General features: G+C 40.0%; 6 protein-coding genes across 7 annotated transcripts; 3 read left to right on the top strand and 3 right to left on the bottom strand.

The window, feature by feature from the left end:
• Positions 1 to 3614: 3614 nt before the first annotated feature.
• On the bottom strand, positions 3615 to 5031 carry LOC130420788 (histone H2B-like). Its single transcript, XM_056748302.1, has one exon. It carries the CDS (start codon positions 4908 to 4910, stop codon positions 4536 to 4538), a length of 375 nt encoding a protein of 124 aa, XP_056604280.1. The 5' UTR covers positions 4911 to 5031; the 3' UTR covers positions 3615 to 4535.
• Positions 5032 to 5573: 542 nt separating this feature from the next.
• LOC130420816 (histone H4) lies at positions 5574 to 5891 on the bottom strand. Its single transcript, XM_056748329.1, has one exon. It carries the CDS (start codon positions 5883 to 5885, stop codon positions 5574 to 5576), a length of 312 nt encoding a protein of 103 aa, XP_056604307.1. The 5' UTR covers positions 5886 to 5891.
• A 778-nt stretch (positions 5892 to 6669) lies between these two features.
• Positions 6670 to 7056, bottom strand: LOC130420749 (histone H2A-like). Its single transcript, XM_056748261.1, has one exon. The coding sequence runs from the start codon at positions 7054 to 7056 to the stop codon at positions 6670 to 6672; it is 387 nt and encodes a 128-aa protein (XP_056604239.1).
• Positions 7057 to 9850: 2794 nt separating this feature from the next.
• Positions 9851 to 10551, top strand: LOC130420714 (histone H1-like). 2 transcript variants are annotated; one of them, XM_056748216.1, is made up of 2 exons: positions 9851 to 10266; positions 10327 to 10551. In XM_056748216.1, the coding sequence occupies exons 1-2, from the start codon at positions 9907 to 9909 to the stop codon at positions 10549 to 10551; spliced, it is 585 nt and encodes a 194-aa protein (XP_056604194.1). In that variant the 5' UTR covers positions 9851 to 9906. The 2 variants fall into 2 exon arrangements, with proteins under 2 accessions (XP_056604194.1, XP_056604193.1); XM_056748215.1 differs by having other exon boundaries at positions 9851 to 10551.
• Positions 10552 to 11193: 642 nt separating this feature from the next.
• On the top strand, positions 11194 to 11580 carry LOC130420761 (histone H2A-like). The gene has a single exon (XM_056748275.1). It carries the CDS (start codon positions 11194 to 11196, stop codon positions 11578 to 11580), a length of 387 nt encoding a protein of 128 aa, XP_056604253.1.
• Positions 11581 to 12266: 686 nt separating this feature from the next.
• LOC130420733 (histone H3-like) lies at positions 12267 to 12677 on the top strand. The gene has a single exon (XM_056748247.1). It carries the CDS (start codon positions 12267 to 12269, stop codon positions 12675 to 12677), a length of 411 nt encoding a protein of 136 aa, XP_056604225.1.
• The last annotated feature ends 698 nt before the right edge of the window (positions 12678 to 13375 follow it).

Raw genomic sequence — 13375 nt, 5'->3', positions numbered from 1 at the left:
AATGATAAATCCTGGAGATTGTACTGCTCTGAATCCAGATTCTCTTTCAGTCATAATGACAAATGGATTAATCTCCCTGTAGTGTCCAGCTCTGATAGAATCGGAGTGTATGTGGATGAGAGAGCAGGAACTTAGTCCTTCTACAGCGTCTCGGACACAAATATGACCCTCATCCTCAGCATCAACACCATATTCAATCAACCACTCTATCCTGGATTTGCAATCGTTTCAATTCATTCCAAAGTGACACTCTGTGATCTAAGAATGTAGATGATTCAGAAATTAAACAAATTATATAATTATCTTAAAGTGCTTGAAAAAACATAACAACTAAAGTGACCTTTATGTTCTATTTTAAATGCAGGTTTAAATGCATCCACGGTCAAATAACGCTAGAATTTTATCCACACTTTTCTCAAAGATCTCTAAACAGTTCCCTTCAAGCAGTTCATGATTCAGTTTCTCTAAACCCCACCGTTCCACAAGTCCACTGTGCTCTGATTGGTCAGCCACCCCAGTCTGTTACGATTTGTCTTTCCACATAGACACACAACTACATTTCAGCTCTTGGAGGCTTATAGTTACCTACACAGAGATTATTAGTACACGGAGATACTACACTAACTATTTGTGTTATAAGAATAATGACAATTCTGTATGTGAAATAACCCACAGCTAACACAGTACACTGTAAAATCTAATAATTGTCCTCACTTAGAAATTATTTGTTAACTTTAGTCAGTTGTCAAAATGTATATATCTTACTAGTTTTTATTAAGTTACGATTACTTGCAGGGGAAATCAAACTACTTACTTTTCGCATTTAGTATATTTTACTTAAATCAAGCAAGTAGCGGCAAGCGAAGCCATTACTTTACTACACCAGCGAGAGGCAGTGGAGAGCAGATCTTGCCTGTACGCAGAAAAGATTCCCAACATGCTTTGCGCCAGACTGCATTAGGAGAGTAGTTTTTAAAAAATATGATTATTTTATATGTTTTAAGTTAAATTAAAGACTTGATAGTGTTTAATGTTCACTTCTCTTAGATATTTAGAAGAGTTTGACATATTTTTCAGTTTTGTGGTTACCACTGTTTAGAAGATAGGTGCATGTGATTATGGTCTGCGAACCTTATGTGTTTGATACCAATGAGCATAGTCTGTGCATACAGTTCTGAGATCAGTGTCCTCTTGCTCGTTTTGTGTTGCACAAGTCAAGGTTTTTGATTTATGCATTTTTAGAATTACATTTATGTGAAATAAAAAAAAGGAATTAGTGAACTTAAAACTCTAATGATGAATGCAATAAATCCAATGGAAATTATTAAATTGGCAATAATAGTTAATTCTGAGTACTACACACTAAGTCAAAGTACATCTGAACTAATTTTTTAAGTTACTTGAACTCAACAATACCATTTCACTTTACTTAGTATTTTTAAGGCAATCGGTTTGCATGCTTTTTTTAAGTAAGATCAACTAATTAGATTTTACAGTGTATATTAAAGCCATGTTAATGCATAGGCCGCAATTCTAACGTGACTGACAACAAAATCTATCCATATCCTTTCTCATAAATCAAGAATAATATAAACAACAGACACTCTACATTAAACGACACATTTTTAGACAGTATTGGGCTCACACCTGATTATCAGAACTATTTCAGAAGAACAATAATAGCTGCTGTAAGTGTGCATAAAAAAACACATCGTTCCCGCTACAGGATGTAAACACAGATCAGAGTGTATGTGTTTCGCTGGCATTATGCAGATGTGTTTATTTTTTGAGTGTAAAGATTACACTCCAAAGACCAGAAAGCGACTTGTTCAGGGTCTTCTCCTTATTTTGGGAGACAATATCTTTATTTATCATGGACTGTTTTGATAAACAACTTTGCAGAGCTTTAACATTGAAGGAAATCTGAGTTACACAGTGAAATACAGTGTTGAATACTAGTTGTTACTTGTATCCGTAGTTCTGAATATGTAGGACTCGATGGGGTGTTCCATCAAAAACACTGGAAAACCAATTCCTTTTCTCTTCTTTATCAAATAGCCATCAATTTGATATGCAAGATCAAGTGAATAGCAGGTGCACAAATAATCCTCAAACATGTAGGCACGACAATTGAGGAGATCAGCAGGTACTGGAATACATGGACATAGGTTGGACAGGATGGTTTGATGTCACTACAAATCAATACAATTCCAACAGAAACATACTCAACCAAACAAATCATATGGAAAACACACAAGCAACAACAGTTCAAAGACAAGCATAAACATTGTTAACATAGTAATATATACACATATAAGGATAATAATCTAAACATACATTACACATCCTTCTAGGAGGATTTGATGACGAGTGGCTTCAGCTGTAGGACTCCCACATCACATTTTCAGAGAACAATGGCAGGAAGTGAGACCTATTTATAGCCATGGCGCAAAGCATTATGGGTAATGTAGACAGCAGAGTATCTAATAGGAAGCTGAATGAATTAAATGTAGAAGTGTAGGTGGAATAATGTTGACAAACATAAAGAAGGAGGTTCAATTCACAACAACAGTCAATTTAATCTTTAAAACTGTTAAATGTACACTAAAAAAATCGTATCTGTAAAATAACTGTAAATTACAGACAGCACAGACACCAATTATCTACTATAACACTCCAACCAAATAGTGCCGCAAACACAAACAAGTTTGTTTCAGGCGCTGCTCACCTCAGTCACTGGTCCAGTTTAAAGGAGGCATGAATTAAAAAATCACAATTTTAACTCAAGCTTTTGTTATGTAAGAGGGAATCGTATTCACCGAACATCATGTAAGTGTTAGAACTGACAACGCCCTTGTTACTGAGATACATTGGTGGAGCACCACCTCCATAGAAAAATATCAACGACTATTGCGGGATCCCGTTTCCTCGTGTGTAGATTCGTTGTTCTCTCGCGGAAGTTATTTGCGTTTCTTTTTGGCATTGTAATGCCGTCATACGACTACTTCTCTAGCCCCGCCCACGGTTCGCGCATTACAGAACTGAAATGCCACAAGTAGCCTGGTTCCAGATACGAGCGAGGGCAATAAACAAACATGCCCTTAAAGATATCTAAATATTGAGACATCCCTGATTGTGGAAGAATACAGTCGCTGCATAACCTTCCTTTGGATTCCGATATTAGGAATGCGTGGTTAAAGTTTAATTTTAAAGACATTCCAGCTCAAGTGGGTAAACATGGAACATGGTGATCTTTTGTCCGGTTCCGGATCACGGGTCTCAAATGTAGACAGGTACGGTCATATATCATTAAACACCACACAACTATAGGCTAGACAAACTGTAAGCAAAGCCTTGCCATCACATCTAGGAAATTAGTCAATAAATTTGAGTAAAATCATCCTGTGCAAATGCTTCACATGAAATACTGGTGTGGGGAGGTCATTTATAAATCACAGGAGGTCTTCAGATAATACTCTGAATGGTGCTTATGTGTAACATAACATTATGTCTCAAACCAAATTCACCGAAGGCTCCAACTACGCAAACTGTTATCCAATCAAAGCAGTGGGCGTTTACTTCAAAGTGCCTTCAATGCGGCACACCAATAAAAACCGAGCGTTTGTAGAGCGGGCCTCAAAACCTGGGTAGAAAATAGCCTATTACTTATTGATTTGGATGTTTTTGGATGTAAAACCACACAAACTCCATATGTAGACCTCATATAACAGTATAAACGATAAACAAGCACAGTTCATGAGACCTTTAAAACAACACACTCATTACTGCAGTCAGATTCAAATATCTAATCTCCTCTAAAATTTGTTTTCTTGAGTGCCATTTTGTTTCTTCAAAAACAAAGGCCACAATGCATTGCTTAAATCTGTGGCACATGATTGCAGTGATATGATTCTTTATTTCTACTCATTTTATGTGTTATTAAATCAACAACATTTTCCTTAAACATTAATTTAAACAATGCAATGTTAGGTTTTTCTTATAATTTTGACGTCAACAAAATAGCTTTTACATTAGACACAGTTCATCAAAAGTGAGAATTAGATAAAGAAAAATATGTACAATCAAATTGTTTTGTTGCAAGGAAAATTGTATATTCATCGTTTTCAAACAGAACATGCCAAAGTTTGGCTCCTAGAACTTTCAGTTTGAAGTTGTACAAATGAATTGAAACGAAATTATTAACTGGACCTTTATGTTGAGATTAAAGACAACGAGATTAGTTGACATTTATTGACCCCCTACACAGACACATGAACATTCAATTGTTCTGCACCTATATTTCCAAGGCAAGTGACGATCTATAGTCAGGATTTAAACAAACTCGTGTTCCTCATTTGAGATACAACACGAGACGGAATATTAACTTATTCGTATAATAAAATAATATAAATGTTCATTAATGAGACGTGCAAAGATCCAACAAGACTCCTACAAACCCAATATTAGAAGCTCTTTAGTGACGTCATGGGTGGCTCTTAAAAGAGCCTTTGTGTGCGGCGGATGAAAGCGACGCTTTACTTGGAGCTGGTGTACTTGGTGACGGCTTTGGTGCCCTCGGACACGGCGTGTTTGGCGAGTTCACCGGGCAACAGCAGACGCACGGCGGTCTGGATCTCTCTCGACGTGATGGTGGAGCGCTTGTTGTAGTGCGCGAGACGAGACGACTCACTGGCGATGCGCTCGAAAATGTCGTTGACGAAAGAGTTCATGATGCCCATCGCCTTGGAAGAGATGCCGGTGTCGGGGTGGACCTGCTTGAGCACTTTGTACACGTAGATGGCGTAACTCTCCTTCCTGGACTTTCTGCGCTTCTTTCCTCCCTTAACGGCGGTCTTGGTGACGGCCTTCTTAGAGCCCTTCTTGGGCGCGGGTTTGGCTGGTTCAGGCATGATGCTTCTTCACAGATGAGAAAATGCTGAATGTTGAAGAGTCTCGTCGCTGTGGTATTTATTCACTCTCACATGCAAATGTTTATTGTCACGGAGCCTGTTGTCTGATTGCGTGTCTTAGTCGGCCGAACCCATAAAATGTGTTTATTGGTCAGCTCATAGTTTGACGGGTCGGATAGAGAGCCAATGAAAGTGTTTCCCGCCCACAGTCTCGTGTTTGAAGGTGACCCTCCCACAAGCGATTCAGTTTCCTTTGTTTGCACTTCCCGCTCTTTATCGAATTTGAATTAAAATAACACGTTTATTTCTGTATTAACTCTACACTAGAAAAGAATTACGTCATCGTGTCATCAAAGTCACTTAAAGAGTTCGATCAGAAAATCATTTCACCCTTTTATGCTTTATTCAGCAGCTTTGGGCGTGTTTACGTTTATATAGTTGATATGATTGAGTTTCTTCTTCGAGCGAGAGAAGCGTTTAACACAACAGATTAATCTCATCAGTTAATAAAGAACGAGATCACAGAAACAAAACCAGGATAATAAAACTTTCACAGCATTTCGTTTGATGATATAACTTCTGAAATTCATCTCTTCGAGTGAGACAGTGTGTGGCTCTTAAAAGAGCCGTTGTGTTCAATGTTTAACTTCAGAATAAACGCTTTTAACCTCCGAAGCCGTACAGAGTGCGTCCCTGTCGTTTCAGCGCGTACACGACGTCCATGGCGGTGACGGTCTTTCTCTTGGCGTGCTCGGTGTAGGTGACGGCATCACGGATAACGTTCTCCAGAAACACCTTCAACACACCGCGAGTCTCCTCGTAGATGAGACCGGAGATACGTTTCACTCCGCCGCGACGAGCAAGACGACGGATGGCAGGTTTGGTGATGCCCTGGATGTTATCACGCAAAACTTTGCGATGACGCTTCGCGCCTCCTTTTCCGAGTCCCTTTCCGCCTTTACCTCTTCCAGACATGATGTTCGAGAGTACAGATACAAACGTTATGCTTTCAAAAAGGACAGCGGATACGTTTTGTATTTACCTACAGGACCTATTTGAAACAGACGCGTGCGAGGGCGGTGCTAGTGACATGTCACTTTTTTATTTTCCTCACCGCTCCTTCAGTAAATCATTAAATATACATTTATGCATTTAGCAGATGATTTTATCCATAGTGACGTACATCACATTATCTTATACATTTGTTTCTGAGTGTTTAATCCCCTGAGATCGAACCCATGACCTCGGCGTTGTTCTATTCTACCCGAGTACAACATAATCTAATGTACAAAGAAGCGTGACTTTTAAGATTTTATAAGAAACAGAATAAAATTGAACTATAAATATTTCTCCTGACTTCTTTATTTTATACTCGTGTCATTTTATCTGAACAGAAATTTGCAACTTTTGCAGATCAACAAACGTGACGTCACGATAAAAAGATTATCTTTCTCCACATCTCATCACAAGTGCAGCATGAACACATTTACTGACACAAGCGCTCAACTTCTATATATGAGAGCCGGTTATACATGACTCGGGAGACTAAAAACATTCTTCAGCTGTTTGACTGAACATTAGACTCGGTTTGTCGTCTCAGACCAGTAATAATCCAATACAGGTTTATGAATTGAAAGCAGAATGTGCAGTTTTAATCTGTAATTAACCGGCAGGGAGACACAGGAATCGCATCGCTCTCTTATCGGTGAAGTGGGTGGCTCTTAAAAGAGCCTTTGGTTTGAAACGAACAGTCGCCCGTTTACTTGGTCTTGGCGGGCTTCTCGGTCTTCTTAGGCAGCAGCACGGCCTGGATGTTGGGCAGAACGCCGCCCTGAGCGATGGTCACTCTGCCCAGAAGTTTGTTCAGCTCCTCGTCGTTGCGCACCGCCAGCTGCAGGTGACGGGGGATGATGCGAGTCTTCTTGTTGTCACGAGCGGCGTTTCCGGCCAACTCAAGGATCTCAGCGGTCAGATACTCGAGCACGGCGGCCAGATACACTGGGGCACCAGCACCCACACGATGCGCATAGTTGCCTTTACGGAGGAGTCTGTGGACGCGGCCCACGGGGAACTGAAGTCCAGCTCTAGAGGAGCGAGTCTTGGCCTTAGCTCTCGCTTTACCGCCGGTTTTGCCTCTGCCGCTCATTTTCTTCAGCTGTGGTGGTTTACTTACTATGTAAGAAAGAAAGATGAAGCTTAAGCGCTGCAGTTCTCACTATTTGAAACCCTCGGCTTGTCGACTATTGGTCGGAGACGGTAAAACATTAAGACCAATCAGCCAACTTCCCTCCAAACTCAAAGCCCAACCCCCTCTTTCTCCTCTCCTCACAGATGCTGTGTGACGCACAACAGTTTTGATATAATGAGTGATAGTTCATCCAAAAATAAAAATATTGTCATCATTTACTTACCATCAGATTGTTCCAAAACTGACACTAGGCTAAACACAAAGGATGCTTTTTGGAAAGCAAAAAACATTCTTCCAAATATCTTCCATCATGTTCATCAGAACAAAGAAATATAAACTGGAGGAACAACCTGTGGTTGAGTAAATGATGACAGACTATACATTTTTGGGGTTATTTACGTTAATTATAACGTTATGTTACATCTCTACTTCTCATACAGGAAAGTGTTTCCTGATTATCATTTAAAGTTTAATTAACTCTGTCACATGTTTAAACTACTTCAATCTCAAGGCAGATAAAGAGATGAAGGAGGTGAAGTTTATTGAATAGGGTGATATAAGTTGTGTTCTTTAAAAATTATAATATACAATATTTGTCATGACAATAAAGACATTGCACTACATTCTTTTCTTATCAACACACACTAAAGGAGAAATTTAATCCAATGTCACACATCACTCATCTCTTCATTCAGTTACATTGACTCCTGTAGTCGCTCTCATCAAACTCAAAGCTCTGCTCTCGGCCTACAAGACCACAACTGGTTCTGCAGCTCCATATCTTCACTCGCTCATACAGACTTATGTACCAGTCAGATCCCTGTTCTCTGCTCATGAACCACGTCTTGTGCTGTGATCACAAAAAGGTCAAAAATCTCTCACTCATCTTCTCTGGATCTGTTCCACATGTGTGTAATGATCTGCCCGCTGCTACAAGATCATCAGATCCTGTGTCCATCTTTAAGAATCATCTGAAAACACATCTCATCTGTCAACAGCTGATCCATCAGTTCTGACTTCTGTCTCTTTTCTAATCTTTCAATCAAAAAAACAATCTTATCTTTGTATACTGAGGTAGACTATGAGACCTGATTTACTGCAATGATGCTTTGTGTTGTCGTGATGTTACAATTGCTTCTATTGTTTACCTCATTATAAAAGTGTCTGCTAAATGATTAAATTTAAATGTCAGTACATATTTATAAAAAGCAATGTACACTACTGGTCAAAGGTTTTCAAACACTTAATTCCTCATTTATTTGTATTTTTTCCACATTTAGAAAAAGGCAACTGTGGACTATGTTGTGACTGAAAAAATCTAAACAATAAAATAAAAATGTAATATTTGTTTGCCTGAAATTTGCAGAAATGTATTTTATCATCCAACTGCTTGAGGTTTCACCTAGAAGATGCTTTTTAAACAACACTAAACAAGGTCCCATCTGAGCTCTTATTGGTTGCTCTTTTTCATTATTTAGTCAAAGTCATCCATTTCAAAAACGTTTTATATATATGTATATATATATATATATACACAAACATATTAGTTGATAATGAAGAAATTTAATTTAGCACATTTCCTGCACATAAAAAAATGGGGTGTCAAATTAACACTTAAAGCGTTAACACTACTTTGGAGCACATATGGTCCAAATCTATCAAGAGTAAAAATGTCACCGTTTGTAGTGTAGACTTGACAGTGTTGATACAGCACCATTAAGTGTTAAAGTACACTTTGAGTGTATAGTCTTACACTTGTTATAGTTGTGCAAGTTTAACACTATGGGGTATATAACACCGCCGGTGTACTTTCTAATCCTTAAAATTACTCACAGCGTTTTAAGGAGTACACTATTTGACCTAAAATAATGATTATTTAGACAGATGTTAACATTCAGGTGTTTATTTAACAAATGGGCAATGTGGCTACATTAAAATATGCCATGTGTACAGGTCAACTTGTCACATATTGCACAGATATGAAGTCATTAATAAAAGACATGAAATCATCCATTTTTCAATGAAACAATGACAATCACATTTTGACCAGATTGCAGTAATTACAACAAACCAAAATAAATAATCAGACCCATAGGACATCTGAAGATCAAAAGGTTTATAATACATGAGTTCAGTGGCATTGAACACTTTCAAAGAATCTGTACATTATGGATCAATTCTGTAGGCATATAGATGAACATCAAAACAAACTGTTTAGAGGTGCAATGCAACCAATACCACAAATACATTTCTAACAACAAAATCTTGGATTTTTTAAACCACTGGCAAATCATTGTCTACTTCACACAAATACCTCGAGAGTGATCGTGTGTTTCAATCTGATCAAAACAACTACTGTATGAAACACTTTACAAGTCCCTGAATGACATCAACTTAACTCAAGTCATTTATTACATGTATGTTAAATAAACAGAAAACATGTTTAATGTTTCATCAATGTTTACACAAACAAATCCCATGAAATTAATGCGCAGCTTTTCTCCAGAGATCGATGCTGGTCGTGTTTTTAATGTAACAGTGAAATAATAAACCCTTTACTGTCGTGTAGTTTAGTCTGTGAATAAAGCTCTGGATCTCTGCTCTGTGTTCACGCTGTTTTCACTCCGTCAAATGATTTTAAAACTCTGATATTTAATCGAAATGTCTCAGGAGAAAACACAAGAGTTTGCGGCTCACAGAGGCACTGACAGGTCGAGCTGAGTCTATATGGTTCTCATGTAGTGTTTAAGAGCGCAGCGCCGCATTATTGATCAACTGTAGTGTGACAGTACAGATCTGAACAGAGAAATGGCAGAAACCGCTCCAGCTCCAGCAGCCCCGCCGGCGAAAGCGCCCAAGAAGAAATCTGCAGCCAAACCCAAGACAGCGGGTCCAGGCGCGAGTGATCTCATCGTTAAAGCCGTGACGGCCTCCAAGGAGAGAAACGGTGTGTCTCTGGCCGCCCTGAAGAAAGCTCTCACCGCCGGCGGATACGATGTGGAGAAGAACAACTCCCGCGTCAAGCTCGCCATCAAGAGCCTCGTGACTAAAGGCACACTGTTCCAGACTAAAGGAACCGGTGCTTCAGGATCTTTCAAACTCAACAAAAAACAAGTCGAGACTAAGAAGCCAGCGAAGAAAGCCGCTCCTAAAGCAAAGAAGCCCGCAGTGAAGAAGCCCGCTGCCGCTGCTGCTGCCAAGAAGCCGAAGACCGCAGCGGCAAAGAAGACCGCCGCAAAGAAATCTCCCAAGAAGGTCAAGAAACCTGCCGCCACCGCCGCTAAAAAGGCAACGAAGAGCCCCAAGAAGGCGAAGAAGCCAGCGGCCCCCAAGAAGGCAGCCAAGAGTCCGAAGAAAGCAGCTAAAAGCCCCAAGAAGGTCAAGGCGGCAAAACCCAAGACGACAAAGCCCAAAGCAGCGAAGCCTAAAAGGGCCGCCCCGAAAAAGAGGTAGATTAATCTATTAAGGTGTCAGACTCAACAAACGGCTCTTTTAAGAGCCACCACCAGCCCACTAAAGAGTTGTGTTTCAGTGATGTGTTGATATTATGATCGTGTTCTTAAATTTAAATCTATTCATTTGGCAGACGCTTTTATCCAAAGCTACTTACTTTGCATTATCCTTTACATTTATACATAGATATCTGGGCTCGAACCCACAACCTTGCTCTTCTAAGCTACAGGAAAACTCTTTATATATGAATATGCTGAGAAATCTGGTTCAAATTAAGAACACAAGATATGATCGTCAGAGCATTTAATTCATAATCGGCGCAACATCTGAAGTTATGTTGTCAGTATAAATGTTTTCTTTTGTTCATACTGTTGTTTCCTATAGACGTGTCTGAAAAGACCGCAGATATAAGATTTAATGTAGTGAAAGATCACGTGATCAAAAACTGAAACAAAACAGGCAGATGGGAAGAAATGGGCGGGCTTTGGTTTTTGGAGGGAAGTTCAGTGATTGGTTTGAACTTTTCACAGACTCCAACCAATAAGCGAACGATAGGCACGTATAACTTCTGAAAACCACATACTCCATCTCATATATCCTTCGTGTTTTTATAATAGTGAGGATTTTATATCTTAAGTAACAATGAGTGGAAGAGGTAAAACCGGCGGTAAATCAAGAGCGAAAGCTAAGACTCGGTCATCCAGAGCGGGTCTTCAGTTTCCCGTCGGCCGTGTTCACAGGCTACTTCGCAAAGGTAACTACGCACAACGCGTCGGTGCCGGAGCTCCAGTTTATCTCGCCGCTGTCCTCGAGTATCTCACCGCTGAGATCTTGGAGTTGGCCGGAAACGCCGCTCGGGACAACAAGAAGAGTCGGATCATTCCCCGCCATCTACAGCTGGCCGTGCGTAACGACGAGGAGTTAAACAGACTTCTGGGCGGCGTGACCATCGCTCAGGGTGGTGTGTTGCCCAACATCCAGGCGGTGTTACTGCCCAAGAAGACAGACAAACCCGCTAAGACCAAGTAAACGGGGGACAGTTCGTTTCAAACCAAAGGCTCTTTTAAGAGCCACCCACATTATCACTGAGAGAGCGACAAGGATTCTGTTTTAATCCATCGAGTTTGTATGTTAATTCATTATCATAGACCTGCTATAAATTAACTCTCATTCTCCAAATCATTATTAGAGACCTCTGCGCCAAATACTGTACAAGTTATATCTATGTTTACTCGTACAGTAACTAACAAGATTCATTTCACGTTTTACCAGAGTAAAATAATAATTGTTAAGTAAAGAAATTGCGCGGGAAAGCTGAACGTTTCTGTCGTAAAAACGGTGTTTCTGCGCATGTGATTTAACGTGGAGAATTATTTAAATTTTGTTTGTAGTTGAAGACCATTCTATCTGAACTTTGTTAAATATCAACGTGCATATGTCTTTATTGAATAATACACGAGTATTAAATAAAGAGATAAAGAGCAATTATATGATGATCTTGTTTTGTGTACGTCTGAACAAAGGAAACACAATGTCCCGCCAGATTTATTTGAACGCATATCGCGCGGCCATTGGCTCACTATCTCTAGATGAAGTCACACATCAGCCAATCGAGTGTCTCCGTGCCCTTGACGTGCTGCGCGTTCTAGCCTTTAAAAGCAGGCACACCGACACTACAGACATATTCTGAACTGAACGCAGAAGATTCAGCAGCGATGGCACGAACCAAGCAGACCGCTCGTAAGTCCACCGGTGGCAAAGCCCCGAGGAAGCAGCTCGCTACCAAAGCCGCCCGTAAGAGCGCTCCCGCCACCGGCGGCGTGAAGAAGCCTCATCGTTACAGGCCCGGCACCGTGGCTCTGAGAGAGATCCGCCGCTACCAGAAGTCCACCGAGTTGCTCATCCGCAAACTGCCTTTCCAGCGCCTGGTGAGAGAGATCGCTCAGGACTTCAAGACGGATCTGCGCTTCCAGAGCTCCGCCGTCATGGCTCTGCAGGAGTCCAGCGAGGCTTATCTGGTCGGTCTGTTCGAGGACACAAACCTGTGCGCCATCCACGCTAAGAGGGTCACCATCATGCCCAAAGACATTCAGCTGGCCCGCCGCATCCGCGGAGAGCGCGCTTAAGTCCCGCTTTAATAACAACTCAACGGCTCTTTTAAGAGCCACCACATCAACTGAACGACACGATTTCCATCTTTTTTTTGCCAATGATTAACATTATTGTGTTAAGCGTGATGGCTCAATATTAAGGATCATTATCTTATCAGAGTCTCTTTAATCAGCAGAGATATCTCGTGTTCGCTCGCTAAATCATTCTTCTTAAGGCCGTCTGATCACATGTAATTTACTTCCCTTCCCTCAAACACACTTTAATATTCATTTTGCTAGTAGATTAAAAACGAAGCAAAATTTGGCTAGTGGTCGTCTATCATTTCTATATAATATATAATTACAATTTAAAGGGCTAGTTCACCCACAAATAAAAATTGTATTTACTTTATATATATATTAATTTCTTTGTTCTGTTGGGAAGTTTCAGTTCTGTTACATCATCCACTCCCTTAGTATTACAAATATTTCTGTTGAATAAATTGACATTTTTTGAACTATTTATGAAACCATCCGTTCAGTGCACCTTTGACTACCATTTAATTGTTCCTGTTGTGGCAGTCAATGATGTCAAAGGATTGAAAATTGCTAACATTCTTACAAATATCTTAATCTTTGATTGTGAGAACACAGTTAGTCATTTAAAGGGATATGAAATATCATGAGGCAGAATAAATGATGACATCATTTTGTTGGGTGAACTATCATTTAAA

Source organism: Triplophysa dalaica, chromosome 5, assembly GCF_015846415.1.
Source record: "Triplophysa dalaica isolate WHDGS20190420 chromosome 5, ASM1584641v1, whole genome shotgun sequence".
In the NCBI taxonomy this organism is placed as follows: Eukaryota; Metazoa; Chordata; class Actinopteri; order Cypriniformes; family Nemacheilidae; genus Triplophysa; species Triplophysa dalaica.
Note: the sequence above shows the minus strand (reverse complement) of the source record. Positions and strands in the feature narration are given on the sequence as shown.

Coding starts and splice junctions, on each gene's coding strand:
- LOC130420788 (XM_056748302.1), bottom strand. CDS start 4,910: ATGCCTGAACCAGCCAAACCCGCGCCCAAGAAGGGCTCTAAGAAGGCC.
- LOC130420816 (XM_056748329.1), bottom strand. CDS start 5,885: ATGTCTGGAAGAGGTAAAGGCGGAAAGGGACTCGGAAAAGGAGGCGCG.
- LOC130420749 (XM_056748261.1), bottom strand. CDS start 7,056: ATGAGCGGCAGAGGCAAAACCGGCGGTAAAGCGAGAGCTAAGGCCAAG.
- LOC130420714 (XM_056748215.1), top strand. CDS start 9,907: ATGGCAGAAACCGCTCCAGCTCCAGCAGCCCCGCCGGCGAAAGCGCCC.
- LOC130420761 (XM_056748275.1), top strand. CDS start 11,194: ATGAGTGGAAGAGGTAAAACCGGCGGTAAATCAAGAGCGAAAGCTAAG.
- LOC130420733 (XM_056748247.1), top strand. CDS start 12,267: ATGGCACGAACCAAGCAGACCGCTCGTAAGTCCACCGGTGGCAAAGCC.